Raw genomic sequence first — 24,371 nt, 5'->3', positions numbered from 1 at the left:
GTGTGGTGTGTCCGGAAGCGTGTCGTTAAGCACTTCAGAACACCAGTTTAATATTTATAATTTTTCCGACTCTCAAACAACTACTAACGCAGTAAAGGGATGAGAATGGGTCGTATCCACATGGAAGCGAGTGAAAAATTAATATACACTCGAATTCGGACAAGAGAACACAAGAGGGAAGTGTAGAAATATAATAATTAATTAATTAAACTGAGAAAAATAGAATTCGAACATTGCAAAAATTAAAGTGCACAAAAATAAATAAATAAAAGAAACTAATTAAAATGTCTGTAATCCGACCAGAGGTAGCAGTCTCTGGATCTCTCCTTCGACCCTCGAACTTCTCGAGCTAGGCCTTCCGTCTTACCTGGCCGAATTCCAAATCTGCAGAAAAGAAAATGAAGATCAAACGGAATGAAAAGAAATTGCAGAAAGGAAATAACGAAACTAGAATTGAAAGAACTAAAATTAAAACTAAAGCTAATGGTTGGGATCCGAATCTAGAGGAGGCAGTAGTGGTGTTGGCGAACTGCAAGCAGGAACCCGTCTTCTTGCCTAGGCGTCCTCCTCTTCCTCTACCCTTGAACTTCTCAAGATCAGCCTTCCGTCTTACCTGGGGGCAGAATCCAACCCCTTCTACAGGGCCCCTAGGACCCTTTTTATAGACAAGGGTGGACACAACTGGAAATAGGGAGAAAGATGGGGGGCGGCAGCTGGGATTTAGCAAAGTTAGTGATGCCCTAGGGTTTCTAATGGATGGCTAAGATGGTTTTGGGGTGATTCTATGGCTGAAAATGGAAGGAGAGGACACCCAATATTATGTAGGGCTGAGATTTGGGCGCCCAGAAATGGAGGGTGTAGATTAGAACATCTAGGATTGAAGGGTTAAGATTGAAAGAATATGTGGTGCCGTAGATTGCATGGTTGGGATATAAGATGGAGGGAGTGGCTGGCATTTAATGGTGAGGATTAGCAGAATAGGAGGCACCCTAGGGTTTAGAAGCTACAAAGGAGAGTCCTAAAATGGATGGTGGAGATTAGAAGGAGTGGATGATGGAGATTTCACATCTGGGGTGGCTAGGGTTTGCTAATGAAAGGGGAGCATGGTAATACAGTAGGATGGGCGCCAACTAGGTTTAGCAGATAGGAGGCACCCTTTTGTTCTCAGTTCTTTACAAAAACACCCCCTCTCGGTTGAACTTCACACTAGCTTCTCAAAAGCTGTAATTCAGCCTTGAAAACTTCCCAATTTTTTACATAAATTGCATAGAGACCCTCAGAGGTCACATAATTGATTTTAATTGGGAAAAATGTGCACTTTGACTACTCTAAGGCCAAAAATACCCCTGAATTGATGTCCTTAAGGCATCAAAATGCAGGGTTATCAAGGAGCTCTGGTGATGATGTGTTGTATAGGTCTACAACGACTATACACTCTTGGCTGTTAGTAAGGCTGTCAATTGGACTGAATTTGGTCGAATCCAATATTGGTTCATTTACAAATGGACTGGACCAAATCCATACAAACCAAGTCTAATCCAGCCCAATAAAATGCAAATGGACCGAATTGGGTTCAATCCAATCCAAATTGAATCAAACACCAAAATGACACGAGAAATCTAGAAAATATATAAAAAAACTCAATCCAATCTAGTCCAATTAAAATGCAAACGGTTGGGTCCAATCCAATCCAAAGTGAACTAATAAAAGTACTTTTGTAAAAGTGCTTTCATAAAAGTACTTTGTTCGTAAATGTGCTTTTGTAAAAGTACTTCTATTAAAATTCTTTCGTAAAAGTGCTTTTAGAAACGTACTTTCATAAAAGTGCTTTCGTAAAAGTGTTTTCATAAAAGTGCTTTTATAAAAACATGTTCATAAAAATGCATTCGTAAAAGTACTTAATTACTTTTATAAGAGTGCTTTCATAAAAGTGCTTTTGTAAAAGTGTTTTCAGCTTTGATCAGTTTCAAATTGGACAAGGATTTGGCCTCATGATCAGATTATTGGGAATTTGGTTTAGGTCCGATTCAGACCGATAAGAATATGGACCAATTTATTTTGGATTGGCCCAATCCAATAATTATAACGGACTGTCCAAATCTGATTTGATAAGTTCTGGATCGAATTGGATCCAATCCAAAACCAGTCCATTGACACTCCTAGGTCCGTCCAATTTGTCCAAATTGATTTTGGTTTGGACAGGGTCCAATCCAAAACCGTTCCATTGACACCTTTAGTTGTCAGTTCTTAAGCAGTTCTGAGGTTTCCCACATCATCAGTTTTTTGATCCTAGTATTTTTTTTTTTGCTAATATGTAAAGCTTACACCAGAGTATTTCCCTTTGGAGGGGTCTTTTTGGGTTTTGTTTAGGGGCGTAGGTTTTATTTGGCCCCAGAGATGTATAGTTCCTGGTTGTACATGTTTCCTACGAGGCTCATACATGTACTTTTGATTTTTTGTTTGTTATTTTGATGTTTTATTTTTTGGATTGGGTGTTATTGGAAGTTATGTGTGGTGACAATGGTGTTTAAGGGAGGTTTGATAAATTTCTTGTGTTCTTTCCTGCGGTGATCGCTAGAACTGCGTCTTGTACTTCCTTTTTTTTTTGTTTAAATAGAAACCAAGATAAACAAGCAATGTGCAACAGAACAACCTTTACCCTACCACCACAGGTATAGCCTTTGGAAAAATAAAAAAGCTTCAGTTCAAATCAGGCCTGTACATTAGAACTTGTGGAATCATAGAAGTCTACATAACTACAAATCAACTAGGGCTGTACACGGGTTGGTTTGGTTCGGTTTTACTTATTTACACCAACCGAATCTTTACTCTCAGGTTGACCAATGGGTCAACTGAAACTGATTGAAAAGGAAATAAAACCAACCTAAGCTTTTGTTTCCAATTTGGTTGGTTTAATCGGTTGAATGAGGAATGAAAAGGTGTTTGGATTTTCACAAGTCCCAACGTTAAGCTTTTTAGTTTAAGTATTTTTATATGCATTTCCCAAACCTCAATGTTCAAAATGCTACTTTTAGTATGAGCCCTAAAACTATTTCCGAGTTTTGGTAGAAGCGAGGGAGGGATGACACTTGACAAGTTTATATACACAGTCACAGTACTTAAATAAAGGCTGAACAAATACTGATGGCACTGGTGGGATGGCCCTGGATAGTCTGATATCATAGGACTGACACCTGGTTACATATATCAGTTCGGTTGCGGGATTATATACACATAACCTGCAACTGAGCTGAGTCGTCAGGTTTTGCTGTTTATCAAACTGAAAATGAACAACTGCATTTTAAAACCAACCATCTTGTGTCGAGTTGGTCCGGTTTGGTCGGTTTGAAAAATTTTGTGAACAGTCCAGGGCCTTCCGGAATTGGTGGAGTGTTTAGAGATGAGAATGGTAATATAAGTGGTTTGTATTCAGGACCTATTGATCAAGTTGACTCAGTAAGAGCGGAATTTATGGCTTCTATTGTTGGGGTGCAAAAAGCTAAGGATATGGGAATACAAGCCTGATTGATGAAGGGGCCTCAAAAATAGTCATTGGTTGGTTGAAAAAAGGAGAAGGGGTTCTATGGCAATTCAGAAATGATTTCAGAAGATTCAAGATGATATCAAGAAATATGCAAATCCATGTAAGATGGGTTAGGAAGTCTGTTAATGGGTTGGCGGATGGATTAGCTAAGCATGAAATTCATAGGGAGCATGTATTTTGGGCTCAATGTTAATTGTGTGTGGGGATTTGTGATGTAAAGGGTCTTTTCCCTAACAACTTCTTGTTGTACATTTTTGCTCTTTAATCTTAATAAAATTTCTTGAGTTGCTTTGTGAACAGCCCTAAAATCAACTAAAATATACTCCATACAAAACAACCTGGCTACCCTACATGGAAGCCACCTGCCAATCTTTTGAGAATAGAGCACAAGTATTAACACTTCAGATCTGTAGATCTGGATGTGTTGATGACTACATTCTACTGGTAATTCATCCCTTCAATATTGTTGTGTTCTGTATTGCCTAAAACAAATTCTATTAGATTTTCTAGAGCAAATTTCCCAGGATCTGTATGTAATGAGAATCAACGGAGGCTGAAGTGTAGGAAACTTGGTGGTTGGCCTTGTCAGTTATTATCTTGATGGCTAGACCTGATTGAATAAATTCCAATCTGTATGTGTTAATGACTGCATACTACTGATAATTCAGCCCTTAAACAGGGAAACTGGTGTTGGAACTTGGAAGGGGTCTCTTGTTTGTTGATGACCATGCCTACTTCGTTTTTTAGAGACCAGAGCTCTTTTGCATAGTTGTGCATTTTTGTACATCCTGTTAGATATGCACCCTTTCTTACATATTTGTTGCAATTCATATACTTATTTTGATAGTCCATTCGTAAATGTGTAATTCATTTATCTACTCAATACATAATGGTAAATGGACAGATTCTGCAGAACTTTCTTCAAATTGTTGTATTTCACATTACTGAATGAAGAAAAAATAGCCCCCAAAGGGCACCCTATTAAGAAAGTGGTCCTTGGACAAAGGAGAATACAATGATAAAGAACAACTACAAACAAGATTATCCTGTCATGGATGACTCTATTCACTTCAGCCTTGTGAACCTACTCATAGCTAAACTATTAATTAAAGGGGTGTTCTACAAAATGGATGCTTTTGTTTTCTTTTGTTTTTTGGAATTGCCACATCAGCAAAAGAAAAAAAAACGAAAACATGTTCTTGAGCTCTGTTTTTCTTTTCAAAGGAAAAAAACAAGTTGGTTTTGTTTCAAAAACAATATGTTTTTGGAACCATCAAAATAATGGTTTTAAAAACAAAACCAAAATTTCAAGTATAGAAATTATATAACTTTTGGAACATGATATTAAATAACCAGATGTAAACATGTTTTTGGTTTCAGTTTTGAAAACAAGCAACATATACCAGGAACATGTTTTTTTTTTGGTGTGTGTGTCTCTATACCTTATTTTTCAAAAAAAAAAAAAAGGAATGGGGAACTACGAAGCTACTATTCTTTCCACTAATGATTTCAGTTTTGCCCTAAATGTTTTTATTTGCTCTTGTTGATATATCGCTTTTTTTTTCTATCATATTTATAAGATTCGGAAAAATTAAGCTCATAGTTGCTTCTTCTGAGAAGGCCTTGTTACTTTTTATTTAGGCTGGAGCTTTGATAGTAGTTGGTTTACTAGCAAATAGGACTGTGTTGGCTCCTAAGCTCGTCAACAGTTTGATTCGTTCCATTTCTGAGGTAGCTCGAGAGGATAAAAAAGAGTCAGCTAACTTGCCATGGCTCCGAATGTCTCTTATGACCATAATCAGCCTTGTTCAGGTATTGCTCTTTACTCCACTAGGCATTTCTTACCTATGGTTATCCTCAAAAGCATGCGTTACTAGTTTCATATTTATGTGTTACCTTTTTTCTTGATCACCATATTGATGTGTTGTCTTTTGTCATTTTCTCTTGTACATTGATTAGTTTAAGCACTAGCTGATCAAGTTGATGATATCGTCCTTTGATGCATTCAAGATTTACTGTGTTGCTGATAAAAAAATGCATTCAAGGTTTAAAATATCACAATGTATCGGTTTGCATCATATTTACTCAACTCAACTCAACGAAGTCTTGTACCAATTCCCAATGATATGGTGTCATCTTTTTGAAACTATATACAACCATGAGATTTTACTTTCTGTACGTATATGCATGCATATACACACACATAAATTTACATACAACTCAAATCAACAAAGCCTTGTCCCAACCATATGATATTAGCTATATGAAGCTGCATACAACCATTAGATAATACTTCCTTTTCCTTGTTCTAGTGCTGAGCTTGTATAGCATTATTTTACCCTTGAGAGCTGGTTTTCTATCCAATTATCATTTCTGGGCTGGACCACTTATTGTGCACTCTTAAGATTTTCCGGACAATGTTGCCCAGAATCAATGTTTCAATTTTCAAATACCACCTCAAGTTTAGAATTTTACTTGTTTATTTACTTATTTTCTTGTTTTCATTTCCCATTTTCACTTTTTTATATCCTTCGGTTTCCATTTTTTTTTACTTATCTTTCTGAGCTTGAAATATTATTTAATCCTTTGATTTTTTTTTGTTTTGTTTTTAGACTTAAATTCATGATTTTTGGATTTACTGGGTATCTTATTTTTTAAAGAGTTAGCCCATGTATTTCCTCATCCTTGTATCATTTTGTTTCCTCTTTAGATGCAATCTGTTCAGTTGTTTCCAAAGAAGGCCTTGGAGATTCTTAAGGAAATTAGGTATGGTTTACCTTTTTGTCGTTTTGTTTGCTTTTGACCTTTTTGATGTACTTTATGTGGCTTCTACTTTCTCATCCTCTATTCTTGTCTTTTTGTTTTTCCTTTTTATTGTTTATTTCTTCTTTTTCCCGAAGGGATCTATCTGGAGTACTTGTGGAGCTGTCAAAGGAGTTCAATATCCAGAAGTTTCTTTCTATTTATTTGGAGTCGCTAGCTGACAACAGGTGTTTTAATCTTTGCATTTTAGCAACTATATTGGAAATATTTCATTTGCATAATTGTATTGTGGAATGTGACCTGATTAATGTTTTTTTTTTTTTTTTTTTTTTTTTTTACAGTTGTTCTGATGATTTATCCTGTCATGCCTTAATATCTACAATTGAGACAGTTCCCGTGAAGCTTTTTATCAGTAATATCGTCTCTAAGATTCTTACTTCCTGCTTGAGATTATCTAAGGGAGGTGATATTTCTGCGATAGGTGAAGCAGGTATATTTGAGTAAAAGATTTCAGCTTTTGATTTGATGATTCATCTTTGGTTGTATTTCCTTATGGTAATATTTGTCCATAATGGTTTACCATTGATTTTGCTGATGGTTTTGCAAAACAGAGACTCGAAATGTATTAGGCAATAATTACATAGGGAGGGCTCTGAGTTTACCTTCTAATATATATCCCCTTTGGCCTCAAAACCATATGGGGTTTCTTAACTGAGAAACAGAATAGAGACAAAAATAAGTAATTTACTAAAATATTAAGATATTTACTTTTGTCTACAAAACATATATTTTGAAGTTGATAGTAATACCCTTATTTATAAACAATAAATACAATTTTACCATCTCAGTTTTATTTTATCTTATTTTTTCTGAACCCATTTTCAACTTTGCATTTCCACTTTAACCTTGTGGTAAAAATAGTTTCACTTCGAAAGGTATAAATTAGGCTATTAATATTTTGAAGTCGTTAAAGAACCCTCTTTTTTAGAGACTAAATACAGTTTTACCATCTCATTTTTTTATTTTACCTTTTTTTTTTCCCGAACCTGTTTTCGGGTTTTTAACCCTGACTTAAGAATTTGTCCCTTAAAAGGATAACTAAGGGTATTTTGTCTATATTTCATAAAAGAAGGTTTGGAGAAAGGGCTAAAATAAGCTTTTTGAAATATTTTTAATGTTGTTTGAGCACCTTCTGTCACTAAAATTGAACCCTATACTACAAGCACTGAATAATTTAGTAGGTTAACTTGAGGAAGGTCTTAGTATTTGATTGAAATCTTAGGGGAGGTTTTTTTTTTGATAAGTAAAAGGAAAATTCATTAAAATAAAATAAAAATAGTACATTCTTGATAGGTGTTAAAGCAGCACTTGATAACGGAAACGGAACAAAAACAATTACAAATTCAACTCTCCACCTCATGGTTTTGTAACCCCGTTGTTTCCATAGTTTTTCTCCTAGACCTTTTTTTTTTTGATGGGAAACGGTAACTTCCATTAATTCTTTAAAAACGTAGTACAGACTATCACCTACAAAAACAAGGTGACCCCTCATCAAAATTACAAACAGGCCCAAAAAAGGTTCTTCCTATTAACTCATTGCTTTGCTAAAGTATCGGCCATTGCATTGGTTGATCTCCTAGTCCATTTAAAACAGAATTCAAGCTCCCTTGTTACTTGCATAACCTCCCTTACAGGTTGTCTAAGGGACCAGACATCTAAGCTGTTTGCTTGCATCCAACCTAATACCAGTTTTGAATCTTCCTCCACTTCCAACTGCTGAAAACCCAGCTGTTTAGCCAATTTGAGTCCCTGTAGGAGTGCTAGAACTTCTGCTCTAAGAGAGTCCCCCAAGCCTACCGAGCCATAAAAAAGAGCCAGGACTTTTCATCTCCCATCTCTAAAGACACCCCCAATTCCAGAGGGGCCTGGATTACCTACAGAGATGCCATCAAAGTTTAGCTTAAAGAGGGGGAGGGGAGACCATTCCTGTTACGATCCATTTGTCCCATGTTGGCAGTATGGGATGCTAATGTGAGGTTTCCCACATCGGTAGTATGGGATGCTGTTATGGGGTATATATGTGTTTGGTTTCCCTCCCTCTAACAGCTAGTTTTTAGGGGTGAGTTGTCCTAAAGCACATAACAAATCCTCTTGAGTTGCTAAAGAGGGCAGAAAGAAGCTACTATTGTACTCCACCCTCTAATCAAGGCATCTACAGAGATGTCCTTGAACAGGTTCAGCGATTTCAGCCAGTGTATATAACCTTGATGGTGGTCCCTTCTATGACTTAATTGCTGTTTTTTCTTTCCCTTGAAAGATTATGTTATTTCTCTCTTCCCCCACTGCCCAAACAACTGCTGTCCTTCTTCTCCACATTACCTTTCATCTTTTCTTTGGTCGACGGAAAAAGCTAAATTCAAAATGATCCACCACGCTTGTAGGAGGATCCCATCTGCTCCCAAAGAGGAGAGGAGAACCAATCTCAAATGAGAGTAGCAAAAGGATAAGAGATTAGTAGATGATTTACCATCCCACCAGTCTTCAAGCAAAGGCTACAAACATGAGGGGATAAACACCAATTTGGTCTTTTTCTTTGAAGCAAATCCAAAGTGTTGATTTTTTGGAGAACTACTTCCCAACAAAAGATCCTCACCTTTGGAGGTACAAGAGCACTCCACACTTTTTTTTTACAGGAAAAGAGTAAACTAAATTGGAAGAGTCCATTAAAGCATTGAAGAAAGAAGAGCAATAAAAATAACTGGAGGACTCTTCAGACAAATCCTAATATTAGGACAAAATTGGTCCACAACCACCGAGTTTAGAAGAGAGAAAGATCATCTGTCAATCCTATTTCTGACTCTTTCAATCCTCTTCTGAACCCTATACCCCACGATTCTCCAGAAACACGAAAGTAGAGATTGACTTTAAATTTGTTCAAGGATAGAGAGTAGATGGCCAAGAACCTATCCTTTAGAGGCTGGTCCCATACCAAGTGTCCTTTCAAAAACAGGACCTTATTACCTGAAGAAGCGTCATACCTGATGAAAGGAGAAAAGGCGGGGCAGGATACCAACAGTGTCTTTCCACAGAGAGGAACGAGAAGCCCTTGGGTTGAGACCAACATCCCATCCATTAGCTGCCAATCCATGTATGCTTTCTATCACTCTGTCAAAAACTTTCTTGCTCCTTGGGAAACCTCCACAACCACTTACCTAAAAGTGCTATGTTTCTTAATCGGACATTTCCAATCCCTAACCCCCCTGTCTTTTGTCCTATAGACCACTTTCCTCTTCGCTAGGTGATCCTTTTTTTACTCCCCAGGTTACCAGAGGAAATCTTTCATTACTTTTTCCAACCGATTTGCAACCTTAGTAGGCAGTTTGAAGGTAGACAGGAAGTACACTGGCAAATTTGCTAATGATGACTTAATTAAAGTGATTCTAAATCCTAAAGAGATATAATTCCTCTTCTAACCTGCTAGTCTCTTTGTGAATCTTTCCAAGACTGGGTACTAGAAGCTTTCTGACTTTGGGTTTCCTCCCAGAGGTAAACCCAAGTACTTTACAAGCCAATCACTCCACTTACAACTTAACATCTTAGCCAAGGAAGACACCTCCTCATCTGACCTTCTACCAACAATTTCAGATTGACCATCTTCTCAGGCTCTCCCTTACAAAAGAGAATTATATTATCTGCAAATTGTAAATGAGTGACAACTACTTCTTGCCTCTCTACTCTCCACTCATTAAAATGATTTTTGTAGTCAGCTCCGGAAATTATAACACTCAAAAACATCCACTATTAAGGTAAAAAGGAAGGGAGAGAGAGGGTCCCCTTGTCTTAGACCTCTCTTTGCAGGGAAAAGGTCCCTGGCTACCCCTCCCCCCTGTTCGCCAAAATAGAGTGGTGGCGCGAAGACATACAACCTTTACTCATCTACACCACCTTTCTCCAAAACCTTAGGCAATATTAAAGCCCATTCTGCAGCAGATTTGCCAACAACTGGACTAGTTTGTTCAGCTTCCATTCCTTGTTTTCAGAGATTCCCCAATTTCCTTACTAACACCCTTCTTCTACCATTTCGGGATCCCTTAACAGTCCAGGAAATCAGCCTCATTTTTGTCTGCTCCTCCTATTATGCCCTGTCACTTTCTACCATCAACCCTTTCACTCTTCTTCTACCCAATCATTTTCCTTCTCTTCTCCTTCCTTCCATTCCTCTCCTCCCTCCCAGTTGTTTTTTCTTAGGCTCTGTTAGGTGCGTTTTTTTGTGCGGTCTTTCAGCTGCTTACAAGCCGAGAAGACTGAAAATCGGTCTATTCCTGTTTGGCACGCGGAAGATCTTGCCGCCAAAAGATGGGGTGCTGAAAAGATGCGGGGAGTCCATTTTGGGCTGATTTTGGGAAGTTCCAAATGAAGCTTCCTGCATCTTCCGTGTTTTAATCTCGTGTGGAAAGACCCGAAACGACGCACAGAAAGATGCGTGTCTGCCAAACAGTCTTCAGGCTGCCCGGATCCTATGCCAAAAACTGAATGCGTCTATTGACTGTCAGAGCTATGAGAAGATCTTCTCAAAAAGACTTGCCAAACGGGCCTTTATTCTTTTCTTCCCTTTTGCTCTATTGCTTTCCTAACCACCCTCTCTGCCCAAAAAAAGCAGGCCATGTGACTTACCCACTTCCAGCTGTCTCTCCGGCAGCTTATCAATCTCCACCCTCTTCTCCCCTCTACTTCCTTTGGAATTTCCCCCCTTCTTGGTTTCCACTTCCACCTCATTCCCCTCTTTTGAACCCACTCCCGAGCTTTCCAGCTCTCTCTGTTTTCCCCTCCCATTCCCATTCTTCTTGTCTGCTTAAATGCTAACACTCTTTTTTCTATTGTAAACTTTGATCTGCTGCCCACCGATATCTTCCAAGTCTTGAATCTCTCTCTTTCTTTTCTTTCCCTTTCATTCCCTCCTCAAGGCTCCACCCCTATTTCTTTCTCTTCCCTTATCTTGCTATCTTCTTCCAGGGGTTTGCTTCATAGAGGGGGATCGAGCTTACCTCAGTGTATTCACGCAGGCGATCATTTCTAAATCTCTCGATCCAGCCTCATCCTTTTTCCTGTTTCCTATTGGCGTTGGTAGCTCCGACTTGCCAGTGCTCACTTCCACCCTGACTCTGTGCTGCTTCTGGAAAAGAGTTTTGGCTCGCATCTGAATTGTCCAACCTTGATTAAGGTCGAACTGTTGTCATTTCACCTCCTCAGCAATCTCTGAAAGTCCTCTCATCTGTTGTTCAACTGTATAGTCCTTTCCTTGCAAATTGTCTTCATCTTTGGTCGTGATAATCTCTTTTCCTGCTTCTCTCCTAAGCTGATAAACTAATTTACTTGAAAGGAATACAACAAAACTGACCAACTTCTCTCCTAGTTGAGTACTTAACCATAAATAATATGTGCCCAAACGATAACTGATGAAGACTTTGACGAAAAACACTAGACCTATGGGAGGTCAATGTGAAGGGTCCATGTGATTGGCTTTGATCAATGGCCATTATTGATAGTCCACAGTTTCCTGCACATGGAAGTCTTTTTGATGAAGGCCTTAATCTGATCTGATGATTCTCTGATATTGAGGGCTTCTTGTACCCTCTTTGGACTCTTAACATGTCAAAGAAGTTAATAATCATCAGCTACATGAATCCTGTTTCTCACCATTCCATTCTGTTTAATGCCATGTCCATTGTTAAATTATGAGCACTTAAAACCATTTCTTACTACTTCGACATGGCCTTTTTGGTCTACCCCTAGCCCTTTTTAGCCACTTGTGATCGCTTTTTCTTATGGGTACTGTAGGTGGTTTTCTATGCATGTGACCAGATCATCTAAGACTACTTTCTCTCTTTCATCACTTATTGGAGCTATTCCTAGGTTCCTTAATTAGATATAAGTTAACAAGGCTTGTAAATTCTGCACAGAAGTTGTATTTGTTATGCTGAACTGCCTTCTCTTGCATTATTTCTTTAATTTTCTGAGAATTAGTCATAACTTGCTGAATTCCATCTGCATCATAATGCTTTTGCTTTATATATATCTTTGGTGGATCTTTGCTTTTGCTTTATGTTATGTTTTGGAAATAATTGTCAGGGAGCTGGGCCAAAAAAATACTGATTGTTATCCAGAAGAAGTATCCATCTGAATTGCGAGGAGCTGTTTACAAGTTATTGGAGGTCTGTTTAACAGATGACTACCTATTTTTTCTTCCTCTGCTGTTTGATATAGTTGTAATTTGAAATGTTACATTTGAAACATTTATAGGATTCCAAAACTCATTCTATGATGGAAGGCTCAATTTTTGAGATTTTGTGTTTGTTGCTGGATGGGAATTTGCAAGGGCCGGTGGAGATATCCGATTCAAAAATTTGGTTCTCTTTGGAGCATCCAAAGGTATGTGATATTGCTACTTGGTAGAGATTTGATGTTGTTGTTTGACGTATTTTCTGATTTCTTGTTAAACTCTCTTTCTTCCTTACTCCTTGTTTGAAAGACTTGTACGAACTTTTTTTTTGTGTTCCTATAACTGACATGTATTTCCTATCAAACTTGTTATGCTGTCTGATTATTTTCTGATATGGCATAGGCTGAGGTTCGACGAGCCATGCTATCTACTTTGGGCAAATCTGGTCTTTTGAAAGATAAGGTTGTTGATCCACAGGTATTAGTAATCTTGCTTTGATAACTTACATTTTCCATTTGATCTGCAATAACAAAATATATTAGTAAAGTATAAGGGTAAAATTTAAATACAGGGCCCTTGTACTTAATAGAAAGGAAGCAATTTCTAAGGCTACTCAACTCATATGTATCTCTTATGTACAAAAAATATACAAAAACTACCCTCACCCTAGCAAATGCATGAGTTCCTGCTCCTCGTTTATTTTGTACAATTTTAAGAATCTCCGTTGTCCAATGCGTATCCTTTGACAACAAGTAGAGTGTGGATTTTGAAAGTCCAAGCCTTAACACCAGTGGAAGTGATAGGATCCCTGTGCTTGCAATCCCTTTGAACCAGCTAGTCCTGATTTTTCTAGGACCCTGGACCTCTGTTATATTTATAGTCCCTTTTCTTGCAATCCTTTTCAACTTGATAGAGTTTACTTCTATGTGAGGACTGGATGGGCAATCAGGAAAAGGGCTATCTTTATCATGTGAAGAGAATATCTTGCAAGGGAGAACCATCATCTGATTGTTTGGGCGGGGATATTGGTGAATCAGTGTTACCAAGCTCCGAGAACCCCCTATTTGCTAATGTTGTTCATTCATTAAACCTGATAAAATATATTCTTAAAAGGCTAATAAAATTATAAAATCATTATTTTTGTGTGAGAATTAAGAATTTAAGACCCTAACATGGACTTGTTTGGGCTTGCCTCGAGGGGCGTGGCATAAAGGTGACTCGTAGAATTAGGAATGTGATATGTTTTACATCACATTGGCTATTTGAAGTAATGCAATTGAAGAAAAAAAGAGATTGCGGGTTATTGAAGGAGACTCCAATGTCGTTGTGGGTTGGTAAAAATCCAGCTTCAGTGATTTGGTGCTACAAGGATACTATGGGGAAAGCTAATTGGTTTTCAAGGAACATGACTGTTAATTATCAGTGGGTGGGTAGAACAGCTAATACCATAGCGGATGGGTGGGTATCAAGGGAACATTTATTCTGGGCAGCTCTGTAAACTTTCTTTTACTAGTCTGAGGTAGTACGTTGTTGCTGTTGTGGAGAGATACCAGCTCGCGCTTCTCCTTTGGGCAGGCTGTATTGTAATATCATTCTGAATATCATGAATAAAATTTCAATCATTTATAAAAAAAAAAGAGATTGTGGGCTTTACATGCTTGAATATGTTTTATATGTTTGAATTTATTTTTAAAATTTCATTTGAACATGCTTTATATGTTGTGTATGTATTTTAATTTTAGATAATAGGTTTTTTTAAAACCATTAATTTTAAAAATTAAGTTTATATTTCTTCTTCTTCTTATTATGTTTAATATTTTTGATTTTTTTTTTATTTTTCTAACATTTTTTTTATTTTTAGCCTTTTTTTTGTTTTTTTGTGCCTTGCTTGAAAAAGGCATGCACCTCGCCTTGCACTTCTCGCTTCGGGCACAAATTGGCCCTTGCGCCTTGCACTTTTATAACACTGGATACAACTATGATCCTTCCCTTGTCTGTCGGTTGAAGAAGTCCCTATATGGACTCAAATAGGCTCCTTGGGCATTGTTTGAGAAATTTCAGGATGTTGTTGGTGCATGATATAAACAAGGTACTTTAGACCACCCTCTTTGTCCGCCAAAAGCCTCAAGGAATCACAATTCTTTTGTTGTTTGTTGATGATATGTTATTGACTAGAAATAATGAGGATGGAATTCAGGAACTCAAATCTCTTCTTCATAATTTGTTTCATATAAAAAACCTATGTTCTCTTATTTCTTGGGATTGGAGATTCAATATTGTGATCGAGGTTACTTTGTGTGTTGGCAGAAATATGCTTATGATCTTATTAAACTTGCTGGTATTATGGACTCCAAATAGGTTGATATTCCTCTAGAGCTCAATGTTGAGTTGTCTAAGACAGAGGGCAACCTTCTTCCTGATGCTACTCAATATTGGCAACTTCTTGGTTGTCTCATTTATCTCACCATGACTCATCCAGACATCTCTCATGCGGTTTAGGTTGTGAGCCATTTGTTTTAGCTCCTTGTCAACCCCACATGACTTCTGTACATTGGATTATTCGTTATGTTCGTGGTACTTTATCTCATGACTATTCTTTTCTTCCTCTTCACCTATTCAGTTGAGGGCCTATGCTAACGCAGATTAGGTAGGTTGCCCCGACACCAGATGATCTACTTCAGGGTGGTATGTTTTTATGGGAGACTTCCTCATTTCTTGGAAATGCAAGAAACAACAAACAATTTGAAAGTCATTTATTCTTTCATAAAAGTGTTTTTATAAAAGTGCTTTCATAAAAGTTCTTTTGTAAAAGTGATTTTATTGAAATGCTTTCGCAAAAGTACTTTTATAAAAACGATTTTGTAAAAATGTTTTCGTAAAAGTGCTTTCACAAAAAAGTGCTTTCACAAAAGTGTTTTTATGTCGGCTTTAGTTTTGATCGGTTTCAAATTGTACAAGGGTTTGGCCTCATGATCGAATTATTGGGAATTTGGTTTAGATCTGATTCATTCCGATAAGAATATGAACCAATTTATTTTGGATTGGCCCAATCCAATAATTTTAATGGACCATCCAAATCCGATTCGATAAGGTCTGGACTGGATCGGATCCAACCCAAAACTCGTCCATTGACACCCCTAGTTTTAAGCACTTATGCTAGTATGTATGCCATGAAAAATAAAGTGGGCATACGATAAAAAAAATAGTGGGGTATAATCATATAAAATAGAATAGTGGGGTATGCTGGTATGTAGTTGAGAAAGTGCAGTGCAAGGTGGATAGCACTTTGGTCAAATTGACCAGTCAAAAATCTCTTTAAAGGTTTCAAGTTTAGCCATTTCTCTAGTCTGTGGAATAGTGAGACTAAACTACCTCTGTCAGACGGTCAGTCTATCCTGCCTTCTTCTTTTTTATGTTTGTAAAGAAGATATTTAAAGAGTTGGAGGATGGAGGAAGGAGGAAATGGAAACACAGATATCAGGAATAATTTGGAGTTAGTAGGGAAACAAAACTCTCAGAGATAGGTTGAGATGAGTTGGTTGAAGGAAATAAAGTGGATGTAAACCTTAATATCAACAAGAGTTCTATTGTGAAATGTGAACAGTGCCAGAGATAATGAAAGAATTGTGGTTTGTGACCGAAAGGAAGTAGATATAAACCATATTTTAAAGTAAAAGAAAAAAATTGAAGAAATGCTCTAGATTAAAATTTTTTTAACAGGTTGAAGATAGTCTTATTTGGGATTGGATTGTATAAGAAAGTGAAGAAAATTAAGAAAGGTATAGGATACTTGCTATTCGCTTATTAATCTCCTGGCCATTTGCTTGCTCTATTTGGGATTGGTTTCTCTCTTTGATTATAAGTGGACCCCCTGCCATATGTACAAAGTATGTTTGCTTCTTCTTCTGTTAGGTGGCCAAAGAAGAGGAAAATATAATGGAGATGTGCAAGAGCTGCCATGTGCTGGACAATTTGGGAAGTGTAGAGATAATGGGCTGAATGGGCCTTAGTTTCTTTGTTTTTATTTAAGTTATGTTTATGACTTGTGTTAGTAGGCAGTGGGCCTTAGTTATGGGTCTGTTTCTGTTTTTTTATTGTTGTTTATTGCTATCTTTAGTGATGGACGCCCTACTAAGGGCACTCATGTGATTGCTCGTATTGTTTACAACAAAAGAATAACAGAGATCATTGGGGCTGAAGAGAGGTTTTGAATTACTCTCTTCTTCTTCCTCAATCACTACCCTCTTTTCAATCTCCTTCTTTCTCCTTTTTTTTTCTTTAAATTCAGATTCTTCTAGATGTGATTTACAACTTGGTATCAGCAGTGATTTAAAAGGCGCGCCTAGGTGCATTTTGGGGTATGTGCCTTTCCCAGATCCTAGGCGCACCTCTTTCAAAAGCCGCGCACCTGGTGCGCCTTGGCGTGCGCCTGATGCGCCTTGCGCCTCAGCCTAGGCGTGTGCCTTTTTAAAATATCTTCTTAAAAGGCAATGAAAGTTGTAAGAAGAAATGAGGTAGTAGAGGGAAATGGGGTTACATCACCCGGGGTAAGAAGAAACCGGGGTAGTATAACCCTACCTATGAAAGGTGGATGTAGGAAAATTACATAGTAGTGGGTCGGTTAGTGAATTCCATGCAATCACCCTCCAGTTAAGAACCTGTTCTTGCTTAAATGGCAAGAAGCAGCAATTGTTAAATAATCAGAATGGTCGACTTCTGTCTCAAAATCCTTTTTCTTGCAAGCTGCAGTTCCCGCCTCCATCTCTTTCTCTGTAAGATCCATTGGATCTATTGCCAGTTCTGACTCTCGCTCCTTCACCATTTCAGGTTCTGGATTTGAGTGCTTCTTGTTTCTGGCTCTGCTTGTGGGGTTTTCATATCCTCCAATGTAGAGTAGAAACTGCAAGTTGAGTGCATAACTGTTTTCTTGTTGTTGTCATCATCATCATTGCTCGAATAGTGGCTAGAAGTGTAAACAGTAAAGGGGCTGGACCTGCAAGGTTTATGGGGTGCTTCTAGTTGATTGAGATGAGCAGAGAGGGGCTCAAACATTTGGGTCCATTCTCTCCTTAAGCTTCTCTTCTTCACCACCAACGGTCGAACCCTTCCTTGTAGTTGGGCAAGTTGATGTTCAAAACCAGGATTCATAACTGATTCTGATACCATTTTATTGCATCTCGGTAAGACATAACGTTATTTTTGTGCACTTTGAGGGAGACGAGAGACCTCTTATTGTAAGGAATACATATAAACTTCTACTACTCCATGTCTCCTTAGGAACCAATACATATGTGGTACCATACAACTCTAATAACCGACTCTAACAACTACTAACAATATCGACCACCACTAACAACGTGATTTTATGTATAACAACTCATGTAACCCAACCAATGACTGGTGAGCCCAACACAGCCCATATGACACATAACACTGTCACATAAGAATTGTGGCGCACAGAAAGAAATCTCATCAGCTTCAGTATCTCTCTCACCTCCCTCTAGGGTACCCATCAGTGCCACTTGCTTCCCTTTTTAACTACGGTTGCTTTCCTTTCAATTGGTCTTGCTCTAATGTTTGTTTTTATAGTTATGACTTGTTATGTCTTAATAGTTCTATGTAGGACTTTTTCTTTGGGTTTCTGGGTTCCATGCATTGTTTCAGAAGAGTTTCTATTGGATTAAGTGTTTTCCATCATTGAGTTCTAACAGCCTTTTATATATGGTACAGAAACTTATAACCATTCAAGAGGCAATACTGCACCGCCTAAATGATGATGACCTAAGTGTAGTCCATGAGGCTCTATCTTTGGATGGTCTTTCTGGAATTGCCAATTCTAATTGCCTTCTTGAAGCATTTCGAAGTATAATTTTGCGGTGTATTGACATTTTAATGAGCAGTGAGTAGTTTGTAACCTCAGTTCTTAATGCCAGTTTATTTTTCTCCTTTCTATATGAGCAGTGAGTTGCCTGCTACTTTGACTTAATTTATTGTGGAAAGACGAGTTGTGGTGCTTGAGATCTAATTTCTCCTAGTTTTAGGTTTTTTTTTTTTGTGGTAAATAGACTCAATATATGATTCCTAGATGCCTATACATGCCTAGCATACCAGTTTGGACACAATACCTTTCTTGTATGGCATTGGAATCTAAATTGACACTTCTAGACTCTTTAGCATTAATACTTTAAGAATATCTAAAATGACATGTTTTGGGAAATCATATCATTCTATAAAAAATCTGTATATTGTGGAAACTTAGTTATATTTGGCAAGATGTAAGCCTTGAGAACTTACATGATTCTAAAACTAGATGTTGTAGAATGAATGAGATTGTTATTGTTACAAGGTTTATCTAGATTTGGATCAGGGTAAAGGAAACACTTTATGCTCTGAGAAGACCAACAAAAATACTAAAGCAGCCACAGGTAAATCTTTTAATAAATGTTTTAGAATTAATCAGTTATGTAATATTCTATATGAAATCCTGATGATTGTTTGGAGATGGAAGGCGAGGTAGAATCCAACGAAGGTGGGCTTATTGATGTTATCCCATTGGATTAAATAGTTCACATTAGATAAAAATAATGGATGTTGAGGTGGTGGTTGAAAGAGAAGTTCAAGGGTGGAAGAATTTGGGTTTGTTCTTTTTAGGCAGTGAGGATGAACAAAGTAAAAACAAATATGGATTAAATTTGATATACTGTTTTCAGAGATTAATTTTGATATATTGTTTTTGGAGATTTTAGGACAGGTGGAAGAGTTGTGGAAGTTTTGTTTGGGGTGTTATGTCTTCTTGTTTTTTATTTTTTGATCAATAACTGTGAATTGGATTGAAATAAAAATATGAGAAATTACAAAGCAAAGGGGCTAAACCATCTTAGCTCCCGAGTACAACCATTGAACACCAAAATACAATTACAAAACAGCCCAAAATATAGAGTTTCTGTTCACCCCTTGCCTAGCTAGATCATCTGCCAGTGAGTTTACGCTTCTCTTTACCCATTTGTACTGAATTTTAATGTCCTTAGTCAGGCGCTTAAATTTTCTCTTTTCATTGCTGTAATTCCATACCCTAGAGTTATCCTCTTTTAACCAGTTGACCACAACTTCGGAGTCTCCTTCTATGATCAGCTTTTTAAAATGCATATCCTTGACTCTTTGTACCCCTTCAAGAGCTGCTAGTATCTCCGCCCTCAAGGAATCTTCCACCCATATTGGTCCAGAAAATATCGCTAACAGATTCCCTTGTTCATCTCTTATTGCTCCCCTATTCCGGATAGCCCAGGATTACCCATACTGCTGCCATCAAAATTCGGTTCAATAAAGCCATTAGGTGGAGGAATCCAACAAGAGTTTGATGCCTTCTTACTTGGAGTTAATTCTGCAATCTCCTTCCAGTTTCTTAGCATCTCATTGACCGAGAATTCTGCAAACAATGCCAAAGTTTTTAACCAATATATCACTCTAATATGGATGATCTCCAATATTACTTCCAAGCTTCTCTCCTTTTCTGGGAAGATCCGCGAGTTTCTCTCCTCCCAAACGGTCCAGCAAACTGCAGCCCTCATACATCTCCACATAATCTTGGCACTTTTTGTTGGCCAATTTGGCATGGAAATGAATAAGCTTTGCACATTCAGGGGGGGTGTCCACCTGCACCCAAACAAAGTACAGCATTCCCAAATGACTTTAGTAAAACTGACAGGAAACTAGTAAATGGTATGTCTTCTTGTTAGGGGAGGATGGCTTCAATCCTTTTTTTTTTTTTGGAAAAAAGATAAAACTTTCATTAATAAAAAATTGAGGGGGGGGGGAGGGCTGTACATGAGGTTGTACAAAATCAGTTACAAAGGTACTAAGTCAGCACTATAGCAAGAAAATTATAAACTCTGTCCGGCTGTTCATCTTTGATTTTCAAAGAGAATCAGCTAAAGGATTCAACTCCCTCAGAATCCATCTAAATTGCAGCTAAAAACTTCAAAAATCTCCCAAATCTTATTTTGCAGATGGACAAGTCCCCAAGGCCTCCTCTTATGACTGCATGTCCATCTGAGCATGGTGAGACTTAGCCAGTCTTAAACTAGTAAGCAGTGCTTCGGTTTCAGTTTCTGAAGCATCAGGAGTGCTAGCTGGTGCACTGAAACCCAAAGAATGTTTCCTCTAGAGTCTGAAATATGCCTCCAATGCCAGAAAGTTCTTTATGGCTATCAATTCCTCTGAAACTGCCATCAAATTTCAAATAGAAGTCACTAACGGGTCTGGGCTAGGGGATGTTCTGGAGCTGAAAGGCAGGATCTCAAGAATGTAATATTTCAAAGAGATTCCCATTCAGCTGCTCAAGCTCACATGTTTAAAGAGAGGGGAAGATATCAGCTCAGAGGCCGTAGTCAAAAACACTTTCCTTTTTAGACTTTCAAAGCCTCCTAGAATGATGGCTTCAATCCTTCAAGGAGACATAAAAGGTTACTTGCAGTTGGAATGCTCTTTAATAGAATTGTACCTAACAGATAGCTTCAATCCTTCTACAAGCATGATATAGTCAGATCATACTGGATTCTTGTACCCATATCTGTGTCCCCTGAAGTTTAGGAAATGAAGAGTTGTATCTCTGTCTCGGGTATCGATGTCTGTGTATCATAGCTGAAAATATTTTACTGTCTATTTTGCTCATATTACTGATTACCCTTGATGACACACTTTTGGATATGAAAGTGAGGATGGAATGATGGATAGAGAACATAATTGGAATGTTGAATAGATTAATCAGAATATTTTGATAATGGAGAGTATCATGCTGAAACTTAGTGATAAATTTCTGTATAATAAATCTCTATATATATATTTTTTCTGTTTGGTATAGTACTGTACTCTCAGTACAGTATTATACCATTAGAAAATAGATAATGGTATAATACTATACTCCCAGTGGGGTATGCCATGAGTGGAGCCTTAGCTCCTCCATTCTCCAGTTACATCAAATCACCCTAGTTGACATCCATGTTGTCATTAATTGGTGCTACTTGCAAGTCCTCTCTATTGTGCTCAGTTCTGTTTCTGTTCTTTCTAGTCTTGCCACTCATCCTTCTGAATATCCTCATCTCATCTAGTTTCATTTTAACATGTTTCTTGATTGCCCAACACCCCACTCCATATGGCACTTCTGGTAATATAATTGTCTTATTGAACCATCCTTTTAGTCTCATTGGTATGTTGGGTTTAACAAAACATCAGATACACCTCTCCACCTCCACCGCCGTGCTTTGATTCAATGGGCAAAATCCTCCTTAATCTCTCCATCACTATGGTTGATTGATTTAAGGTACTGAAACATCTCCTAAGTATTAATTTTCAAATGGGCCATCTAGGAACAAAAATTTGAATTTTATGCAGAATTGGAACCAATGCTATTCTTTCATTAGGAAAACCTTTTGGTGATCAGCATTGACCAGATATCCTTGTTAAGAGGAGTAGGTGAATTAATCACTAGACTCCGAAGCAATGGTATTAAGGCATACTTCATCCAACACTTTAATAGGTGAATCACATCAAAAGGCTTCTAATCCCTCGGTTCTCTTCTAAAACCAAATTCCAAAGACAAGCCCAATGAATTGAGTAGCAAGGAACAATATGTAAGTTTTTATAGGCGGAAATAGAGTCTAGGGTACAAAAGGCAAAGAGGAGTATTCTCCACTTTCTTGACAAATCTTCCCTAAATATTGTAATATTTCAGAACAATGGATTATATCAGATGAATCAAGAGATAGACTCCAGGAGCACTGAAATGGAGTTTCAAGGAGAGGATAACATAGCATGTCTTGCAAGATCAACGTCCCATGCATTGTTCTATCTCTTTGCCTGTGAAGCCTTGAAAGCTTCGGAAATCCATCATAAATAAACAATGGATTATATCTGATGAATCAAGAGATAGACTCCAGGAGCACTGAAATGGAGTTTCAAGGAGAGGATAACATAGCATGTCTTGCAAGATCAACATCCCACCCATTGGCAACTAGAACTTCGATAATTGGATGCCTTTTATGATGGATTTTCAAAGCTTTCAAGGCTTCACAGGCAATCTCTGCAACCATTTTTCCCCCAAAGAAGAAATTCTAAGAGATGTCTTATCAAAACCTTGATTTACAAAATTTGATTATGAATTCCACATCAGAGTTTCTTAGAAACAATTTAACAAAACTTCGATTCATGAATACTTTTTTAATTATAAGTTCATCATTACCAATCGTAAAAAAAAGTGATGCAAAATGCTGAGTATCTGCACACTTTCCAAGTGTCTGCAGAGCCAAACCCTTTAGTCTTTCTATTGATCAAAAAAAAAAAAAAACCCTTTAGTCTTTCTCCTGTAATACTGGCTAGCACAACTGCACAACTAAATGTACTATGGTACTAGTATAGTCACATTTTTTCATGTTTATAGTTTGTGAAAAATTATTTACTTAGAAACAACCATTATAATTTTAATTTCACTACACTGATTTCATGTGTACAGTGTCCAGTTAACAGATTTCTTAATGTATGCTTTTTTTTTCACATTCCTTGTTTTCTTTTACAGGTCCATCTGCTCACACTTCTCAAGCCTCTGATGTTGCTCTGTCATGCCTTGATTGTGCAATTCAGTTCTTCCAAGATCAGCTAGACTATTCACGGGAATTTGCTACCTTGTTGTTTCCATTACTTCTAATTCTACCCAAGGTGCCACATTTGCATTCATATTTAAAACTTCACTCACATTACTTTACTAATTAAGTTTATTTATTTGGCATAGGTTCTCTCTGTCTTTTACTTTCCTTGTGTCTTGTCCTTTTGGCATTGGTTGTAATTTTTCCCCTCGTTTACAGATGTGGAGGTTAAATATGAAGGCTTTGGAGTTGGCTAAGAGATCAAAGTGGCCATTCTACCACAATCTTGATGGAACATATAATATGATCTCCACACAGAAGGTGAATTTCTGTTGTGGATATAACATGCGTTTTTTTTTCATTTCTTCTAAAGATAAGTATCTGTGTGGTTGCCAAGTTTCTTGGTTGAGCCACCAATCATTTCCTACTTATCAGTATGGAATCTCTTGTAAATCTGTAATGAAGCATTATGAAAGATTCACATGTCTTTGATAATTGGTGGTTGTGATTACTATGGTTCAATTTCACATTGTATAAAGGGGCTGAGTTTATCTTCTCTTGAAAATTGAAGTCAAGAGGAACACATTTTTTTTGAAATTTACACTGTTTTTCAGGAATCTGAAACTGACTGTCCTTTTTTATATGGCCGTGGCTTGCATTTGCTTGAAGCATTTACATTTTAACCAAACACCTATTCTCTTTTGCACCTTTATTTTGTTGCTTCTTGCTGCTGCTTTACAGGACATGCATGACATTTCCTCCATCTTTTTTGCCTATTTTTTTATTCTGTTTCATTGTACCTGACTTATATATTTTAGTTGAAGCCCTTGTATTATTAATGTGGTTGAGAAACAAGTATGTAAGATTTTTGATGCATCGCTATCAAAATTTTAAAAGAATGTATTTAGTGATAAGCATTTTTGTAGTGACAAGCACAAGCATTCATGTGCTTGCATTTGCATGGAAATTTTTGGCATTCTGTGGTGATTGTGAAGTGTGCATGAAGTGCTTGTCAGTTAAAATGTGGCTACATTTACATGGAGACATTTTGAATGTGGTTCACATTGATGGGAATACTTCATGACTCACTTCATTAAGTGCACTTGATCTTCACTGGCCTTCACCAGTGAAGGTCCATGTGTCTTTATCTTGTTTTTGGCCAAAGATGTTCCCATGTCTGTTTTTATTTACTTGTGTAATATGTGCA

General features: G+C 37.4%; 1 protein-coding gene across 5 annotated transcripts in view; it reads left to right on the top strand.

Moving 5' to 3' along the window:
- Positions 1-24,371, top strand: part of LOC148880504 (ARM repeat superfamily protein) — a 67,924-nt gene that overhangs the window by 11,446 nt on the left and 32,107 nt on the right. For 2 of the 5 annotated variants that reach the window (XM_088962426.1, XM_088962424.1), the window contains exons 6-15: positions 5,186-5,356; positions 6,255-6,310; positions 6,445-6,534; positions 6,649-6,797; positions 12,437-12,519; positions 12,608-12,736; positions 12,930-13,004; positions 18,258-18,426; positions 23,098-23,237; positions 23,384-23,485. In XM_088962426.1, the coding sequence (XP_088818552.1) occupies positions 5,186-5,356; positions 6,255-6,310; positions 6,445-6,534; positions 6,649-6,797; positions 12,437-12,519; positions 12,608-12,736; positions 12,930-13,004; positions 18,258-18,426; positions 23,098-23,237; positions 23,384-23,485 (1,164 nt within the window). Of the gene's footprint in view, positions 1-5,185; positions 5,357-6,254; positions 6,311-6,444; positions 6,535-6,648; positions 6,798-12,436; positions 12,520-12,607; positions 12,737-12,929; positions 13,008-18,257; positions 18,427-23,097; positions 23,238-23,383; positions 23,486-24,371 lie in introns of all 5 variants that reach the window. The other 3 variants (XM_088962425.1, XM_088962423.1, XM_088962427.1) reach the window with 2 other exon arrangements.

Source organism: Nelumbo lutea, chromosome 1, assembly GCF_056320005.1.
Source record: "Nelumbo lutea isolate HS-2025 chromosome 1, American lotus-T2T, whole genome shotgun sequence".
Lineage (NCBI taxonomy): Eukaryota > Viridiplantae > Streptophyta > Magnoliopsida > Proteales > Nelumbonaceae > Nelumbo > Nelumbo lutea.
The sequence above is the reverse complement of the archived record's forward strand: the minus strand, read 5'-3'. Positions and strand labels throughout refer to the sequence as shown.